At 32.9% G+C, this 20,652-nt stretch overlaps 1 protein-coding gene across 1 annotated transcript; it reads right to left on the bottom strand.

The window, feature by feature from the left end:
• Nucleotides 1-3,776: 3,776 nt before the first annotated feature.
• On the bottom strand, nucleotides 3,777-19,874 carry LOC134259752 (synaptonemal complex protein 1-like). The gene is made up of 2 exons (XM_062742352.1): nucleotides 19,730-19,874; nucleotides 3,777-5,722 (listed from the first exon to the last, which is right to left on the bottom strand). Exons 1-2 carry the CDS (start codon nucleotides 19,772-19,774, stop codon nucleotides 3,971-3,973), a joined length of 1,797 nt encoding a protein of 598 aa, XP_062598336.1. The 5' UTR covers nucleotides 19,775-19,874; the 3' UTR covers nucleotides 3,777-3,970.
• Between the last annotated feature and the right edge of the window lie 778 nt (nucleotides 19,875-20,652).

The following is a 20,652-nucleotide window of genomic DNA, read 5'->3' as shown; positions in this document are numbered from 1 at the left end:
ACCTAAAAAAAGATTTAGGTGATTCCACATGAGAGAACAAGCAGACATTCATTTTTCCTGGCCCAGTGGTTCTGAAAGTTTACTGAGGTGAGGGGGGGGGGAGAGAGAGAGATTTTTTAAAAAAAGATTTTTCCTTTTTAAACATATTCCTATATATATTATTTCGTAAAAGTTTGAATTTGATTCCCCATTGTTTCCATCCTCCATTTTGGCCTCTTCAATACCTTACCCCCGGGGGGATTTTTCATGATTTGAACAAACTTGAATCTACACTACTTCCATATAAATACTAGAGGATGATTCCACTTGAGTTTCATCTTTCCTAGCCGAGTGGTTCTTGAGAAGTAGATTTTTAAAGATTTTTCCTATATATTCCTATGTAAAACTTTGATCGGCCATTTTGGCCACACCCTACCCCCGGGGGTCATGATTTGAACAAAACTTGAATCTACACTACCTGAGGATGGTTCCACATGAGTTTCATTTTTCCTGGCCCAGTGGTTCTTGAGAAGAAGATTTTTAGAGATTTTTCCTATATACTCCTAGGTAAAACTTTGATCAGTCATTTTGGCCCCACCCTACCCCCGGGGGTCAGGATTTGAACAAACTTGAATCTACACCACCTGAGGATGAATTCACATAAGTTTCATCTTTCCTGGCCCAGTGGTCCTTGAGAAGAAGATTTTTAAATGCCATTAATTTTTCTCTAGTTCATGATTATCTCCCCTTGGAATTGGGCGTGGCCCTTCCTTTGAACAAACTTGAATTCCCTTCACTTAAGGATACTTTGTGGCAAGTTTGGTTAGAACTGGCCCAGTGGTTCTTGAGAAGAAGATGAAAATGTGAAAAGTTTACGACGACGACGACGACTACAACGACAACGACAGACAATGGAAAAAGAGGGTGTTGCAGAAATTCGCGATTATTCCCTATATACCGAGAAGGACATTTAAATACCTTCGTTATGTCTAAATATAGATACAGCTACGTAGAGGACTATGTTTACGGCGGGTATTTCCTGCTTGATACAACAAAACACTCGTCATTTTGCACGAAAAAAAGTTGGAACAACAAAAAGCACAATGGCTAACGCAGCATTTTGAAAGATATATACTGTAGACATCGTGCAAAAATATTTTTCATGAAATAAAACTGTGTCCCATAATCACACTGTTGGTGCTACATCTAAGACATTTCATTTGTTTTAAATCAAATCTTCGCTACTAAGAAAGAGACCAGAATTATTCAAAATTGCAATAACTACAGTATGTAATAAATAAATTATTTAAAATATACAGTAACTTTATTTTCCAAGACAAAACTAAATAAAGCATTAGTTTTAAGTCACAGCATATCAAGAAAAAACTATTTAATCCTGCATTTCTAATATTTAGTTATTACTCAATTAACTTCTTGACATTCTCGCTCTCCCCCACCCTTTCTCTTTTAAAACATATATAATTTCATTGCACTACCATTGCATATGGAAAAAAATAAGAAAAAAATATGCAAAAATGAACCACTCCAGGATTCGAACCCATTCTCTGGTAAAAGTACTAATCGGAAGTTTACCAGCATATCCTCTAGACCATTTTGGACACGACAATTTTCAAGTGTTATTTAATGTACACATTTTGCATTTCGTTTGGAGGAGAATTTTTATTCAGTTTTTGCGTTTTTCAAAAATGTGCCTCTTTGAAACAAAAATCGGAAATGGCAGTTTTGAAGAAAATTCCTACCTCGTTTTGTAAATATCAAAATTATTCTGTTTCAAGGAGGCACTTTTTCAGAACAATGGGGATTCCCTATCCAAAAAATGGAAATTCTTATATATTTTGCCGTGAGACTAATTTTCACATCATTTAATGGAAAATTGGAAGTCAACACGCAGCTTCCAAATATTGTTTCTCGTTGTGCTTTATATATTGTTGTATTTGAAACCAATTAATATGAGTTTCTGCAACATAAAAATTCTTCTTTTAGTCTGCTACACATTTAGGGAAAATAACAAAAGAACTGCAACACCCTCTCTTGATCAGAAAAGCTCACTTGAGCCTTCGGCTCAGGTGAGCTAAAAAGTGTCTTAAATATCCTCAAATGACATAAGATGAAGTTTATTGGTATTCATCTGCTGTTGAATAAAATGCACAGTACATGTAATATATGCATGTATGTAGTTGCTTTATCCAGAAATTTTACATGCCTGATATGGATTTATTTATTTTGTAGTCTTAAATTCATATATACATGTAGAACTTAGAAAAAAAATATCTCAGTATACTACTGTAAAAATATATGTTAGACTATATCAGACATGTCATTTTCTTGATAAAGCAACTACATACATAATCTTTATAATATATACACGTACGCCAAATTTGTTTGAGCATTAAAATTCGATAAGAAATTGATCGGAAAGTTTATGAAATAATCAAAAGTGAAATAAAATAAAAGAAACAAATTAAGTGAATGAAATGAATATATGTATATACAACAATACAAATCTGTAAAGAGCGCATAAAACACGGCACCCTGAAAATTCATTAGTTGGGATCAGGTGCGTAAGAGAAGTGAGCGTCCCCTGCTGACAGGTCACACCTTCCGTAGCCCTATCAAGACCCCCCCCCCCCCCAAAAAAAAAAAAAAAAAAACTGGCGTAAATTTCAGTCATTCCTCAGAATTTCAATATCAGTAATTCTAAATCAAAATATCACATGTATGGAATTTTGAGTTTTCTACAAAATAAGCACACACAGGGGGCAGTAGAATTGTGAATTCCTCCCCCTCCCAGTCTTCCCTATAGAAGTTAAATTAATAAGCATGAAAGAAATGTACATTGATATGTTAAATTAATAAGGATTAATAAATATAAATAGCATATTGGAGGAAATGTACAGTGGATTTTACTATAGAATTTAATTAGGTATGATACATACACTGATCAATCATTTGCTCTTTTTAATTGAATATTACGATACTAATCTTATTTTACAGTGTTCATTACAATGGAAAGGACATACAAAGATATTATTTCATTTATAGAAAATTGATGGAATTGTACAAGAAAAAAATGTTTGGCAACATAATATCTAGCATTGGCAGTCGACATTAAAGCTTAACCGGTATTTCTACTCTATTATTAAAGTAAAACTCGCTCACTCACGTTTTGTGTAGATACATTCAAAATCTGTGAAGATAAACTTTAAGATTTTGTTCGTGACGAAAGCAAAATTCTTATTCACGATTTCATACATTTACTACATTTTAATCTTTTACAGTGTAAAAACACACGATTTAATACTTGTTGAAATTGATAAAGCTTTTTATTTTAAAAATAAAATATATCACTTTTTTGAGAAGTCTTGAAGAATTAAATCCAGTTGTAAATAGCAGGTAATCCAATATCTGCCAAGACAATGAGTTTTATCTATTGATATCTAGAAAATAAATATTTTTTTGAATTGTTGTGTTTCCATTGTTGTCTGATACTTAAGGGCGTTGGCATAACACACAAGATTCGAGAAATCGTATGATACACTGTAATAAGAATGTATACACAGTAAGATTTTGTATTATAATACAAATCTTATAATACAAATCTTACCGTGTATACTGGCCTTTACTTTATTGTGTTAGGAATCCTTGAATTGATAGATGAGTTTGGTGTATTTTGATTTAATAAATGGGTAGATCAATGTTTGGCTCCCACTGAATAAAAGTAATATATTGGAATTGGAATTGGACTATTTCAGTGTGCAGCGGATACAAGGAACAAAATTTGAATTGAATTGGGTTTTTTTTTAATATAAATATAAAGAGTCTTTTTTCTATGCTTTAATCGTTTTTCTTTATTATTCAGAATCTTTAATGTCAAAAAGCGGATCACGTTCCTCTCTTTCATAATTCAGACATGTCTTCAATTAATGCTGATTTTTAACCGTTTACCCCAGTATCTTAAGCATTACAATTGTCATGATTTGACTGAGCGGTTTGATTGTGATCGTTCGTAGTTGGTGCGGTCGCTTTTTGTGTTGAAATTATGTGCCTTTGGAGTGCCTGGTTTGAAACCCGTAATATATTCTGATAAATCGACGTCATCAGATTCGGATATAAAACTCCGTTCCGATTCCATGCTTTCAATATTAGCAAGGTCATCTTCTATCTCTTTGGTAAGTCTAGAGATCTGTCGAGTGAGATGATCCGAGCCATTGGAATTCTCCAGATACTTCTGCATTTCCTGTTTGATTTTCTCTGTGTTGGTTTTAAGCAAGGCTAATTGTTTTTCTTGTTCCTGTTTTTCTATTTGTTTATCTTTGATAAAAGTCTTTATTTCTTCTATCTGTAGCTTAATGTCGCCAAGAAAATGGATGAAATTTGGTCTCAATTCCAACTCCAACAGATAGTCTTCTTGCACTACATTTTTCTTGTATTCAAGAATCTTTAAGGCAGATTGTCGTTTTGTTATTTCAGCACTGAACTCGTGTGCTCTGTGAGACAGTTCAGTGTGCTCCTCTGATCCCCTTCTCACGTGGTTCAGGTTCTCGATCGTCTGCTGACGTTCATAGAGAAGTGTATTATATTCTTTTTGTGCATGTAAAAGATTAGAATCGACCTGTTCGAAATTATTTGTCAGTTTGTCTATTCTACACTCACGTGATTCCAAGGCCTGCATCTCCATATTAAGATTCTCTAGTTTAACTTTATTTTGCTGTATGGCTTCACCTATTTCACGTATATTCTGTTTGATTTCTTTTGCTTGGTGGGCGTAATCGTTTGCAGCTCTCATTCTTTCCTCTGCGTTTTGAGATCCTGGAGTTTGGGGCTTTTCGTTTGGTGATAAGGTATTTTCTCGAGATTTTGGTACATTTTCTTTTATCTTTGTTTTGAGTGGAAGTCTCTCAGCGTAGACAGATTTCGCCAGGTTTAGCCATTCTTTAGCCATATCTACGGCATTGTAACATTTCACGAATACATCTGGCACCAGTCGCAGCACCGGCTCAAACGATGAATAATTAGTGAAAGTCATCAACTCATGACTGCTGTCGGGATCAAAATCATCTAGATTTAACTCACGATCCCTTAAAAGTCCGGCCCATTTCCGATCAAGCTCCTCCAATCGTGTGACAACGGTAAACAACTTCTGCAGGTCGGCTGTTCTAGCTTCTTCTTCTGTTGGTTGGGGGCCTCGTTTTAAAATCTTACTTTTCTGTGTTTTCGGAGGAGGAATTCTCTTTGATTCATTGCTTTCAGGACGGTCTCTCAAAGCTGATCGTCTTGGACGATCAGCAGGATCAAAATAATCCTTAAGCAACACAGAATGAATGTTATCGTCATAATGACGTTTTAAATTTCCAAGGTACTTGTAATCATTTTCAAAAGTTTCTAAATATTTTAATGCCTGCTTTTCTTTTTCTGTTAATATATTATTCTTTTGCTCCCGTTTTATGAGTGGTTTCATGGATTGGCGAAGCTGTTCCATGGACTTAATTTTCAGAATGGGAGCGGTGGAGGGTTTCTTTGCCTCCCCTGACGTTTTTGCTCCCCTTGGCTGGCTGGGGTTAGCAGCCTTTTGTTCCTCAGCGGCCACCTGAAGCATGCTGAACAAACGCTCTTTTGAAAAACGTGAAATGGCATGGCGGAGTAATTTTTCAAATGCCGTTATTTGATTCAGTACAGATTCGGGTGAATTGGTACCTCTATCTTCCGTTCCAAGAATGTGTGTCTGAAAAAAATATAATCATTAAAGAAAAAATTATGTTATCATCTTAAAGGATTTAAATCCAAAACAATCTACTAGATATATATGATTAAGACATATCAAATATGTTTTCCATATCACTCTATTCGTTTGCTCTTAGTCTGTTACTCGGCTGTTGAGTTGTCTTTAAAACTTAACAAATGTATTAACAAATGTATTTTACATATTTTTCAGCTGTTAATTACCGTAAAAAAAGAATTGTTTTAAAAGTTAACAACAATAAAATAGATATACATGAATACATATACAATGCAAAAGACATTGCTGCGACATGCCTCATTTGAAAACTATGGCAAACCTCTTGCCCTGTGAAATAGATCCCAATCAACCTAAATCTCTGCGGAGTTTCCTTACATTAAAGAACTTTTTTTATGCGCCGGATCGAAAGATCCGAGGTGTATATTGTTTCATATAATTTATTGTGTGCAAAACGGGAATAAACCTATTTTTCGTATTAAAGATTAAACAACTATAATTTGAATAAACTTGTAATTCAAAGTGGTTGTACATTTTGTTAATTGGAAAATTGTATCTTATTGCTCTTTTCTTTTTTGTCATATAGGGGTGGGGATGGGGGTCGTCATCATGGTTCTTAATACATGTATATTACTGTTCGATCCAAGGAAATGAAAATATAAGAGCGCGGAATATTCAATTATTAAAAATACATGTATAAGTATCGTGTTATCTCCGGTACATACCCAAAACATACAAACATAGGTAACCGTTATAGACTATACTCCAGAACATACAAACATAGATAACCGTTATAGACTATACTCCAAAACATAAAAACATAGATAACCGTTATAGACTATACTCCAAAACATAAAAACATAGGTAACCGTTATAGACTATACTCCAAAACATAAAAACATAGATAACCGTTATAGACTATACTACAGAACATAAAAACATAGGTAACCGTTATAGACTATACTACAGAACATAAAAACATAGATAACCGTTATAGACTATACTCCAAAACATACAAACATAGGTAACCGTTATAGACTATACTCCAAAACATACAAACATAGGTAACCGTTATAGACTATACTCCAAAACATACAAACTTTTTAAGGTCACATGGTTTTTCCAAAACATACAAACATAGGTAACCGTTATAGTAATATACATGTATCGACATCAAATTACATTTTAAAAGTAACCGTTTAAAATTTTTGACTTTTACAGGAGGTATTTCATTTACCGTAATAACATAATTCACACATATCACATAGGTAACCGTTATAGATATTTTCATGGCTGAAAAATAACAACAACATATAACCGTTTTGTGGTTTCTTGCCAATTGCATAAAAACATAGATAACCGTTATTTTGAAAGCTATAGCTCTTTGCAGAAACGTAAAAACATAGATAACAGTTATAGACTATACTGAAACATAAAAACATTCTGTACCGTTATAGACTATACTCGGGGTGACATAAAAACATAGGTAACCGTTATAGACTATACTTTGTAACATAATAAAAACATAGGTAACCGATTTTTCAGAGTCATACTTCTAAATTCTGGAAAAACATAGATAACCGATATAGACTATCCCACTGCAAAATTCTAACCAAGACAAATGTAGAGGAATTTATAGACTATACATAGAAGGAATTTACTATTTCAAAAAAAATAAACAATACTTATAGACTATACCCTTCATAGGTTTTCTTTTGCAGGTAACCGTTATAGACTAATTTCAAAACATAAACCATAGGAGTATGGTAAATGAACAAAGAACATAAAAACATAGATAACCTTTATAGAATAAAATTTAAAAATTTCAACTACATGATATCATAGGAAACCGTTATATACAATTGTTAAAAACATAAAAACATAGAAACCGTTATAGACTATACATCAAAACATTTACATATAAATTCCCCTTATAGACATCCAAAACAAGAAACATAATTAACCGTTATAGACTATGATTGAAAATTATAAAAATAGTAACCGTTATAGACTATACTGCAGTTCATAAAATAGGTAACCGTTTATATACAACAATGTGACGTTAATTTGTGCGAAAAACCATGTGAGCTTAAAAAGTGCGTTGAGCTGTACTCCAAAACATAAAAATAAACATAGGTAACCGTTATAGACTATACTCCAAAACATACAAACATAGATAACCGTTATAGACTATACTCCAAAACATAAAGACATAGGTAACCGTTATAGACTATACTCCAAAACATAAAAGCATAGGTAACCGTTATAGACTATTCTCCAAAATATAAAAACATAGATAACCGTTATAGACTATACTCCAACACATACAAACATAGGTAACCGTTATAGACTATACTCCAAACATACAAACATAGATAACCGTTATAGACTATACTCCAAAACATACAAACATAGGTAACCGTTATAGACTATACTCCAAAACATACAAACATAGATAACCGTTATAGACTATACTCCAAAACATACAAACATAGGTAACCGTTATAGACTATACTCCAAAACATAAAAACAAACATAGGTAACCGTTATAGACTATACTCCAAAACATACAAACATAGGTAACCGTTATAGACTATACTCCAAAACATACAAACATAGATAACCGTTATAGACTATACTCCAAAACATACAAACATAGATAACCGTTATAGACTATACTCCAAAACATACAAACATAGATAACCGTTATAGACTATACTCCAGAACATACAAACATAGATAACCGTTATAGACTATACTCCAAAACATAAAAACATAGATAACCGTTATAGACTATACTCCAAAACATACAAACATAGGTAACCGTTATAGACTATACTCCAAAACATACAAACATAGATAACCGTTATAGACTATACTCCAAAACATAAAAACATAGGTAACCGTTATAGACTATACTCCAAACATACAAACATAGGTAACCGTAACAGACTGTACTCCAATCATAAAAACAAACGAAGGAGCTGCACCTTACACCTAAATATAAAAACAAACATAGGATCTAGACTGTTTATCTTTCTTGAGTTTTGTTTTACCTCATCCTCTGTGTTCGGGTTATCACTCATATTTGGAACAATAATCCTTCACTTGAAGAACTTGTGCTTAATCACATTACTCCTGAGAGTATATCAGAAATCAGAGAATTCACTTTCATGCACAAGCTAGTACACAGATTGTCAGAAGGTTTCTTGTCAGATGATTTGAAGAAACTGCTTTATGAAGATATTTTTCCAGAGATTAAATTAAAACAACACAACTCCAGCAATGTTAAAACGGTTGACTTTCCTCAAGATATTGAGCTTATAGTCTTTGTTAATAATCCAATTAGATCTAATAAGACTTGTTTGTCTACTTTATATCCCTTACACTGTGATGTTTAAATGCTTTCAAAACAATTAGTAAAAGTTGTATAGGTTGGAAGTTTCATACTTAATAAAGCAGAGCTCTCGTACAATCTGGTTAACTGACGATTTTGTGCATTATCACTCTGTCAGCAATACATGGTATTTATGTCCTTAGACCCTACTTCCAACATTCATACGGTGCTGTCAACCGTTTTTCAAAGAGTTTTAAAGATGTGTATTGTTGCATATGATTAATTATTTATTCGTCAATAGATATCATCAACAATGTATAGCTGTTATCGCTGTAATGTCATCCGAGTTAAATCTTACTCTGTGTGAAAATATTAAGATTGAATATATTTCAACATTGCGATTTATGTGATATAAATGATGAATTAACGGAACGAACCTTAGACCTACTTAAACATTGATGTCATGATAAAGACCTTAACACATGAAAGCTTTAATGTTACAATGAGTAGAAATGTTCTATGAATTTACGGTAAACACATTCAGAAAAGCACAGATAAAAACCTGCTAGCCTATGAACTGTTTTATGAATCTGTAAGAAAAAAAAATTGTTCTATATTACAGGTTTCACTTAAGGAAATTATATAGCATTTTAAAGAAAGAACCTGATTAACTGCCTGTATATTATCAAGTGTTGACAGGAGAATATTTTGATCCTTATATTGAGCACACCGTACACAATAAACAGCAGAATGAAAGGTCAACTATTGCTACTAAACTATGGTTAATCATCAGAGCAAATTATAATATCAGCAAAGAGGATTTAGAATTTTCTTTAACCTTTTATGTATTTTATATCATCCTAACAACATCAAAGGTCTTGCTGCCTTAATTGGTACCCCTGACAATTTTTTTTTTTTTTCCGGACTTTCTTCTCTTGCTGTGTAAGCTCCAATCAAATCTAACTAGAGATAATATACAGAGAGGAATCAGATGACATCTTAAATGTATGTGTTACGCGTGCATTGTTTACCATAGAAAGGTTTACACGTAATGTGCGTTGTTGGGAGATAAGAAAAGTAATCAAGATTTGTAATTTTCTCGAAAAACATCTTTTCAATTAGCCCATTGAGATCTGAAATAAGTTTCTCAGGGAGCCATGAGTTGCCACAGGACCTCTGACACTGCGAGGAGGATGACAACTATTTTCTCAGTCTAATTTTCGATCCCCAAAACAATACAGAGGCCATTTTTAAATTATTTCCTCCTCTGTAGTTGGAGATTTTAAAAGATATTAAGGCTTCAACAAAGTATCAGTGCAAGTAAAATACGGTAATTGAAAACTTTCATCTTTAATCAAGATTCAAGTATAATCAGACTTAACTCAATATGAGTTAAGTCACGTTATGGAGACAAATAGATATATGGTCCAGGAAAGATAACTCTCACGCAAATGTATACAACTGCTTAGCCACATCCATTACGCATGTGCATTTTACTCTTCCTTTTCCATCTTTGTCATCCATTGAAGCTCAGCATTGAATTTGCAAGTGATTTATTTCGTTAGCATGACTTATACATAGACATTTAGTGAGGACAAGGGATATGCGAAGCGTTTTGAAAGCCTAAATGACTCTTTCGATAAATGTGAGTACACGCAGTGATGTTACGTGATGTTTTGCAGGGTTTGAAATTAACAGTCGCCCACTCGCCATTTGCGACCAATATTCCTTGTGGGCGACTTAAAATTACGTTCAAGTAGCCCACATGGCGATTAGAAAATTTACGTTGATAAATATTTGTTTTTCAATTTTGTCCGAATGTTCCGTTTTTTTCTCTTGAAATTTTCGTAATCAGTAAAGTGCTTTATATTTACCAGTGAGAAGTACTTAAACATAAAGCGTCTGAGTGATTGTGACGACCTATGTGGCATTGACGCGTCAATGAGCCCAACAAACCAAAAAGTATCTTGGTTGTGTCTGTGAAAAAATCTGCCATGTGCTTGAATATATGACGTTTAATAACCATTTCAATCTTTTTAAACAAAAGAGGACAATTTGAAATTAAGATAAGTCATGCACAATGTTTCTACGGATAGAAAAGAAACACGAGTCATATGATAAAAACAAAATAACGAAAAATGGGGTTGTTGTATATTTATTCAACAGAAGGTGTGATAATTTGTGGGCGAATAAATTTTGATGTGGGCCCCAGAATTGCAAGGTTTAGTAGCCCACATGGCGATCAAAGATTACAAGTTAGTTTAAAACCCTGTTTTGTGATGCTAACGTGTTAGGTTAAACACGCGGGAACTGCAAATAAAGAACTGATTGGAAAGGATTTATCTTGAACTCTGGTAATGAAAACATTGATATTCCAGGCTTTCCGTGAATTTCATCAGACTTGTTACTAAATATTCGGATACTGGCATACTGATTTTCAAGCACGATAACAGAAAACCACCCTGACCGCATAGATATTACTCCACACACATAGGAGAGAAATAGAAATCACGTGATCAAAACATGGCAGCATAAAGAAAACGAAATCAGGGGAGATCTCAAAAGTAATTAAAAAAATTTCAGTCACAATGGGAGAACTATGAAATAGATACACAGCTCTGATTGAAAAAGATGACAACATAAGAGTTGCATCATGATTGAATATAATGGGAAAGAATGCTTCAGAATTTGCAAACATCACAACATAGGAGAACAAGACTGCAAGAAAACAAAACTATACTGGAAGCCACACGAAAACACTTCAAACTTGGAAATGGATCCACACCTAAAGCTCCATCCATATTACTCAATGTGTGAACTACATGGGCATACACAGCTAAAGTATCAACATAGGAAATGGCCCCCAACAACTGCATTAACATCATGTTCAGCAACCATGGCAACAGACGTTCTACAGCATCGCAGGCATCATGTGTAACTCTTGGCTCTTCATTGAATTTAACTCCTTATTCGCTTTGGCAACCATTGCTAGTCAGTCAGGTAATAGATGACTTTTATATAATTTTCAAAATTTATTACTCATTGCCGGGTCAATATGGGGTCAACCGGCATATTACACTGTTTTCCCTCACACGAGGCCTATAAATTTTATGGGACAATGTCTTACAATTCATACAAAAAACAAAAACAAAACAAATCTAATAAATAAATAAGTAAATAAATAACAATTTTAAAAAAAAAAAAAAAAAAAAAAAAAATTGGTTGTACATGTACCACCAGTATTTTTGCTAGCTTGAGTAAAACTTTGCACACTATTTGAGTGTTTTTGCCATTATCAACATGATCAAAATCAATGCAGGGATAACATTTTATTTGTAAAAATGCTAAATTCTGGTGTTTACATCCCAACATGTTCATAATTTTCAACACAACAATAAATATTTTTTAATATATTTAACTAAGCAATGAAAAAAGCACGAAACTCATTATTTAATGAATAGAAATTCTAGCACGGTTATAGTGTAATTTGTGGCCATGGCAACTGAAATGAATTTTATAATTTTCAAAAAAACAACAACACAGTATCTGTTTTCAGAATATATATCATTGAAATATATATATATATATATATATATATATATATATATATATATATATATATATATATAACTGCAAGAAATACCCCAAAAAATGCATTTTAATCTCATATCAATTTGTCTAAAAATGCTTAAAATCTTTGCCATTGAAGGGGTTATATGCGTTTTATGTTGCTCAAACTAAGGCAATGCATTCCATACAAGGGGAAGCTCTCTCAATCATTAATAAGTGTTACTCATGATTGGACAGTACATATCACACAGCAATAATAATTATAAAAAAAAAAAAAAAAAATCAGACTAAGGAATACATAGGTTTGATAAACTGCGCTGTCAGAAAGTGTCATTAAAATGAACAAAAAATTCTCCATTGTTGATGGTCAGTTAATTATGCAGCCAAAGCAAACTCAGTTAATTATGCAGCCAAAGCAAACTACAACGAAAAATACTTCCATTTAAATGTGGTCTGATGCGTTATTGATATTCCCGGGTCTCTTTGACAAGGCATTCAGTTGACATTCAAGGCATCCTCAATTAGGCCTATATGCTTATACACTGTAATTAGACTAGGGGCCTGTTGATATACTACAGGGGTTGGTTAGAATATAATTAAGTCTTAAAATGTTAAAAGAATTAAATTCCTTATATCGGGGCTCAGTAAATGCTGAGCTATTTTTATTGTACATGTCAAATTGCATGCAAACTCAACAAGCATTATACTTTACACTTAAACATTAATAAAGGCATGTCTCATCAATCAAAATTACCCCTGAATTCATATTTGCTTAAACATAAACAGCTGCTCATCACCAACCAGTAGGCAAAGGTCTAATCAAACACGGTCCAATCAGCATCCCCAAAATTCAAAAAAAAATAAATAAAATAAATAAATAAATAAATAAAAATAAACAAAAAAAAAGATAAATAAATAAATAAACAAATTTAAGTCCAGGTACTAGTGTAAATGATTTCATTGGCATGGCTTTATGCTGGAATTATGTACCTCTTTTGATCAAGTAATAGAAATGAACTAATGTCAGATAAACATCAATACTCCATTAGATTAAAATTTCAAATACATTTAATTACTTAAATAATTTTATTTTGTGGGTTCCAAGGACTCGTAAGATTGGTCGAATCTATCTAAAGCTTTGCTACATAAATTTCAGAAAATGGAGATTCAGATTTAAACTGAAGGCCCAACCACTTATTTGACATTTCTTGGTCTATATATAAATCTTACGAATCAAACCATATTTATTACACAATACAATAAGTAAATAAATAAATAAATAAATATAATAATTAATAATAATGATGCCAAAATTTCAATTCAAATTCGCAGTCTAGTAGATTTTCAAGATATTAATAGTTAATTAAGATTTCTAGTGTTATGTTTAAAAATAACATTTAAATCAAAGGGGAACATAGTTCAGGTTACAAGAATGTTACTGCAGACTCTTGTCTATTTCCTGATTTCAGTGGGATCATTCAAATCCTTGGCACTATGGCTGAAAAATGCCCTTCACAGTTAACAAAGAAATTATTTAATCTCTTAAACCACTTGTAGATTCTATATTGAATGCAGCACTTTCAACTCCTTACAAAAACTTCGGCTCCTTTTGTATACCAGCATATCAACCATAAACTGTATGACGCTATATTAGCGCCATCAGCTATGATATCCAAATACATTTTCAGACCGATACTATGAAAAATATATAGTTAGAAACATATTTGAAGGCTATTCTTTGATTAATCACATAACAAAATGTCTCCCACCAGTTTGTCAAACCTGTATGAAACAATGTTTTTTACTCTGGGCTTCACTTAGCAATTTTCAACCTTCTTAGTCTTAACAAGTTTACAGTTTTACCTAAAAAAATCATTGGTGTTAATGTTGGCCATCAAAGACGGTAAGTTACAGAAAACTCAAATTCAAATGAATGTAAGTGGTCCAAAAAACTAATCAGCATGCAAACCAAAAAACATCTACTTTATTTAAAACACTCCAAAGCTACTAGTCAGACCCAACATTCGAGGTTTAATTCTGTTCACCTCTGTGGTAAGCAATCATTTTCAATTACCGAACTACTTCAATGTTACAAAATCTATTCAATTTGTTGCATGGACAATAAAACATTTAAGTCCCAGTCACTTAGAATTGTGCGTGCAACACAATTGCATCTATCAGGATTGTTTGAAGATGATAAAAAGATTAAAGGTAGATAGCAATCCAATGCATTTAATCTACAGCTGATTATAGTCATACTCAATTTTGATAATGAGTTGAAATTTTCACAAAAAACATCCATATCATTGGTTTGGTCAAAGAGAAATGACCTGGGAACAGGTGGGATCAAACATTCACAATATCACCTTAAATGAATCATATAACATTTAATTAATCATATAAAATCTTCTTGTTCTATGCTATACTGCATACGACAAAGAGCTATAACTCTGCAGAACTGTCATCAATTGCAGTTTTGTCATGGCATGGGCAAAATTTTGCCCGCATGTGGCGGATGTCTTCACATGCTCAGCTGTTTTTGCTGTCATCCATTGAAGCTCAGCATCCCACCCACCCTCCCCATTCACCAGATTTTAATAAGTTGTTATTTTATTTTGACAAAGTTGTTGCTGCTGTCTTTCATTTCTTTTTTCAGTCATCATCCATTCCCTTGGTTACCAACTGAAGAATGCATTACATCCTTTCCCTTGGCTACCAGCAGAAGAATCCGTTACATCCGTTCCACTTGGCTACGAAAAGAAGAATCAATTACATTTGATTCCTTGGCTACCAGCAGATGAATCCATTACATCCGTTCCACTTGACTACTAGCAGAAGAATCCGTTACATTCGATTCCTTGGCTACCAGCAAAAGAATCCATAAGCGTCATGGCTTTTCTTATGTATCATTTAACTGCGGTGTACCTGGACTTTTTACGGACTGTGAACCGAATTTTGCTAGAAGCTCGCTGCTGATCCTGTTATCTTCCAGGGTCCGTGGCCAATAATTGGGCTTATGTCATTCTATGAACCTTCTACATCATTCACTGTTGAAAAAGTCGATGTAGTTCATGGTCCTGGTAATACATCGTTACCTGCTCATTGCAATGCAGGTATCATTGTATATCATAGAATATCATTGTATATCATTGAATATTGTTGCATATCATTGAATATCGTTGTTTATCTTTGAATATCGTTGTATCATTGAATATCATTGAATATTGTTGTATCATTGGATACCATTGAATATCATTGAATATCGTTGCAAATCATTGAATATCATTGAATATTGTTGTATCATTGGATACCATTGAATATCATTGAATATTGTTGCATATCATTGAATATCGTTAAATATCATTGCAAATCATTGAATATCATTGAATATTGTTGTATCATTGGATAGCATTGAATATCATTGAATATCATTGCATATCATTGAATATCCTTGAATACCACTGAACTATCATTGTACACATTTAGTAGCAGTTATTCAATATACACTTTGTGTATATCATTGCATTGATACTTTATGTACATCATTGTATTGATACCTTGAGTACATCATTGTATTGATAATTCATTTTGACTATTGATCAATAAAGCCATGACAAAAACTGCCAATCACTGTTAATCTATTTTGTCGACATAATTATACTGGATGAATTATACACGGTTAATATTTCTATATACAGTACATTTTGTACATGTATATATAGTAGTTATTTGTAAAAGCATCGTGTTTACAGCAAGGGCATTTAGTATTTGTCCAGATAGCATTAATTTGTACGCTTCAGACAATTTTTTTGGCATCTTACACTTTGTAAATCTCAAATTTAGGGACATTTCAATGAAGACAGACCAAATATTTACCAGTGACTTGTTTGCATTTATTGATATCTGTGTAAATATGTGCTTATAATCTCACTTAACACCCATGTCTAAAAGAAAGAGAAATATTTGTGACAGACTTCATTTTAACTCTCTTAACATAACTAGGTTTAATGATGACAATAAGTACTTTCAGTACTTGGAACACACATGAAGGTACACTGCATTGAAGTCAAATGCTAAGTAGATTAACGTTTCACTAATTTAGGAAGTCGAAGACTGAAGTTAATTCTGTTCTTAATCATATAAACTAATTTATTACATAGCTAATAAATAGTCTCTAATAAAATACTACCAAAAATCTAGAGAATTTTAGCGTTCAATATCTTATAAGACCGCGGAACATTAACTGGCAAAATTGGAAATATACAGCTTACGTCATTTCTATCTGTTACAATCAAAACATTCAGTGATAGACAATGAAATGGGCGGGTTCAATTCAACGCGGACGTGGGGAAAACATCGGATTGAAATTGCAGATCGAAATTCATTTTCAATACATCTCAGCTACGCTAGAAGGCACATTATTACTGATTGACCCATAAGACAAATAATTTCAATTTTGGTATAGTTTGAATTTTTTTTTGTCCAGACAGTGTTTAAATAAATTAATATCTAAGGGACAAATATTTCATTTCTGTTTGGTAAATATATCTGTATCTTTGTGTTGTGCACTCTTATAATCCTAGAAATAAAATATATTGTCATGTTAAGCCATTACCTGACTTGACAATTTTTTACCCCCCCCCCCTTCTAGAATCAAATATCTCCTGAAAATTAATCTTTGTCTTCTATGATCTTTCGCGTTCTTTTAAAATTATAAGTTAAAACTCATGTTAATGTGAACTTCAAATAATATGTATTTGGGAGTTGAAATTAGTTGATTTTTGGATCATACATTCAATCTTTGCTTTGAAAACAGCTCAGGTGGATTGAAAATGAATTTCGATCTGCAATTTCAATCCGATGTTTTCCCCACGTCCGCGTCGAATTGTACCCGCCAATTTCATTGTCTATTACTAAATGTTTTGATTGTACAGACAGAAATGACGTAAGCTGTATATTTCCAATTTTGCCAGTTAATGTTCCGCGGTCTTATTTACATTCAGTGTAATTTTCTTTATGAAATCCACGACATTCAAATTTCTATGACACACGCGAAACCTTGTCACAGCGCGGTAGAATACACAGTAGGAACTACACTACATGCATTTTCAATATTTAGGAACACCAAAATGTATATTGTTTTCACTCAATTTCATTTTTAAAAAAAATACCCTTTAAAAATTAACATAAAATACAACAAATGTGCATTAAAAATGAAATTGTCATTTTTTCCTCGCAATATTTATTTGCGTTATTTAACTTTCCAATGTCACAAACGGCTTTCCAACGTCACGAACGGCTATTACGTTTATTAAGCACACCAATACCGAAGGGCCCTAAATTAAGCATTGAATTCATATTTTGGGATGTCTTCGGTCCTGTAACACACCAGGCCATGCCGACAAATTGAATACCGCGCGTTAGCGCGGTATGATAATTTGTTTGCACGGCCAGGTGTGTTACAGGACCGAAGACATCCCAAAATATGAATTCAATGCTTATATTTACATTCTCTAATTCTTCCTCTTCATCACTGTTTATTTCGGTAATCTTTAATGTGAATTTAACGCCCTTCAAAACTGATATGCTTTATAGACGTAAGAGCCGTTTACGACGTTTGTGACGTCGCAAATTTAAATAACGCAAACGAACATTGCGAGGAAAAAAAGTGACAAATTAATTCTAAACGCACATTTCTTGTACTTTTACGTTAATTTTATAGGGTTACAGTTCTTTTGATTAAATTGTGTCAAAACAATATACATTTTAGTGTTCCTAGACTATTGAAAATGCATATAGTTCCTACTGTGTATTCTAACGCGCGGTGACAAGGTTTCGCGTGTGTTATAGAGGTTTGAACGCCGTGGATTTCTAATGGATTTCGTAAAGAAAATTACACTGTCTTCAACCGAAGTTGATTTTAAATACTTGTTAACCAAACTAAATACCGAAATAAGAATTTGTCGGAAGCACAATGCCTATAGTACTCACCAATATTAATGAAAAGAAAATATCACTCCACATTTCGGATTTGCAAGGACTTGCAAGATTTTAAAATGCAAAAAATGTTAACAAATCTCATCAGTCTGATAAAATGTTTTCAATGGATTGTATATGTTCTATAAATGAACCATAGAAACGATATTGTTAAGTACTCAAAGTATTGTACTTTTCATAACTTGTGACTTTGAAATTTAATTCAGTTTGCAAGTATCTAAAATCAACTCGAGAATACCGCCTCCGGTTGGAGGCGGCGATTTCCCAGTTTTCGTAATGGCGCCGGTTCTGACGTTTTCCTGGCACGTAAAATATCAAAATCGTTAAAAATGCATGGAAAACGTCAGATAATTCGGACTAACACTCAGGGAGATTTTCTCCCCCGTTTTATTTTCGTCTTATTCATAGGTTGGCGAATTTGAAACGGGGCAAATTTAAAAAAAAAATACCAACTTTGTAAAATACTAACTCTCATTGATTTTTAAATCAATGAATTTTATCCATCATATATATAACCTCTATATAATGTTGATCAAAGCACAAAAATATGTTTAATGCAGCTTCAAGTTACAGTGTAGATGGTTAGAAAGTAAAGAACTCTAAACGTGAAGATGAAGACTCTGATATAATGTAATAATTAATTTTGACATTAAATCATGAATAAAATTGTAATATCAACAGTGACTCTCCCTCTACGGTAAGTATAAATTGCTCCAAATATCTTACAAAGCGATAATTTCTTAAACCTAATCTATAAGAGAACAACCATGCATTCTACAACACAATGAAATCAATTTTCTAAAGACCAGCCTGGGTAGGGATCGATAATAAGGTATGGACAGGATCTGACTTGCTAGCTAGGCATTCAGCTGACCCCATGGTTTACTAATCACTGTGAAATTAAATACCGAGCTCATTAGGTTATATTTAGATTCCTAATGATCTTGTCTGTCTATGTTATTACTGACAGGTATCCTTTTCAATTTCTTCAAAGACAGATCTCTCCTTTTAAAGTTTGTGTCACCGGAAAATAGCAGACTTCAACTTTCAGGAATAAGAGAGAGAGGGAGAGAGAGAGAGAGAGAGATTACCTGCAGTATCTTTTCGATATCCGTGGACACATCATTTGTAAACATTTTCAGTTTTTCACTTGCACAGAGATATTACAACTTTCGTTGTTAAGTTTCCTTTCTTCTGCCTGCTACATGTATTAACATCGTTTACCTAATCACTCTATTAGAATTGGTTTTAACCAACGAAATCGACAAACTAAAAACAAATTTATTGATCGCCGATTGCACAATAGAATTAAAAGTCTTTGGCTCGGTAGAGTTTGTCTTTTCAATCAGCGATTTAAGTTAACACTGGTACAATCAATCCTCGAGTTCAGTACAACATTAATTTGTCTGTTTTTAGTTAATTACAATGATATCCAGAACATATACAGTTTCACATGGGTCATTAAGGGGTACTCTTTAAGGACTCTAATATTGCAAGGCTTTGGAGTGCGATCTTATATGTCAGAAAGTATGTTCTTCCAGTCACATGTTTATTTAATTACAGTATGTGTGAAGACAAGGTTTTATTAGGTTATTCATTATGTCAACAAACCCTGTAATTCTATTTAATTTTCCCTAGACCTGAAGTTTAAATGCCTAAAACACGAGTAAATAAAAACGTTTATAATTTCCCTTGTAAATTTTTCAAGGAGAGAAGTACAGGCAAAAAATAAAGTTTACTGAACATGTTGGTATGTCAGTAAACACCAAAAGAGAAATTATCTTTTAAACATTTCTTCCTTTTTTTTAATTTGTTGGTGTAACAATGAATTTGATATCATTTTAGCAATTTTATCTCTGCAATTGAACATTATTTTTCCACCATACTAAGGCACCGTTATCATTGTTAATTAAATGAAGGAAGACAGATAAATGTTATTTATAGATACAAGTATTTAAAACAAAACTTTTTGATAAGGCGCTTTTTATGCAATTCTTATAAATGCATGTATTTT

The sequence above is a fragment of the Saccostrea cucullata genome, unplaced genomic scaffold, assembly GCF_032062105.1.
Source record: "Saccostrea cucullata isolate Sc308-1 unplaced genomic scaffold, CSIRO_AGI_Scuc_v1 ctg680, whole genome shotgun sequence".
NCBI lineage: Eukaryota > Metazoa > Mollusca > Bivalvia > Ostreida > Ostreidae > Saccostrea > Saccostrea cuccullata.
This window is presented reverse-complemented; position numbering and strand designations above follow the sequence as displayed.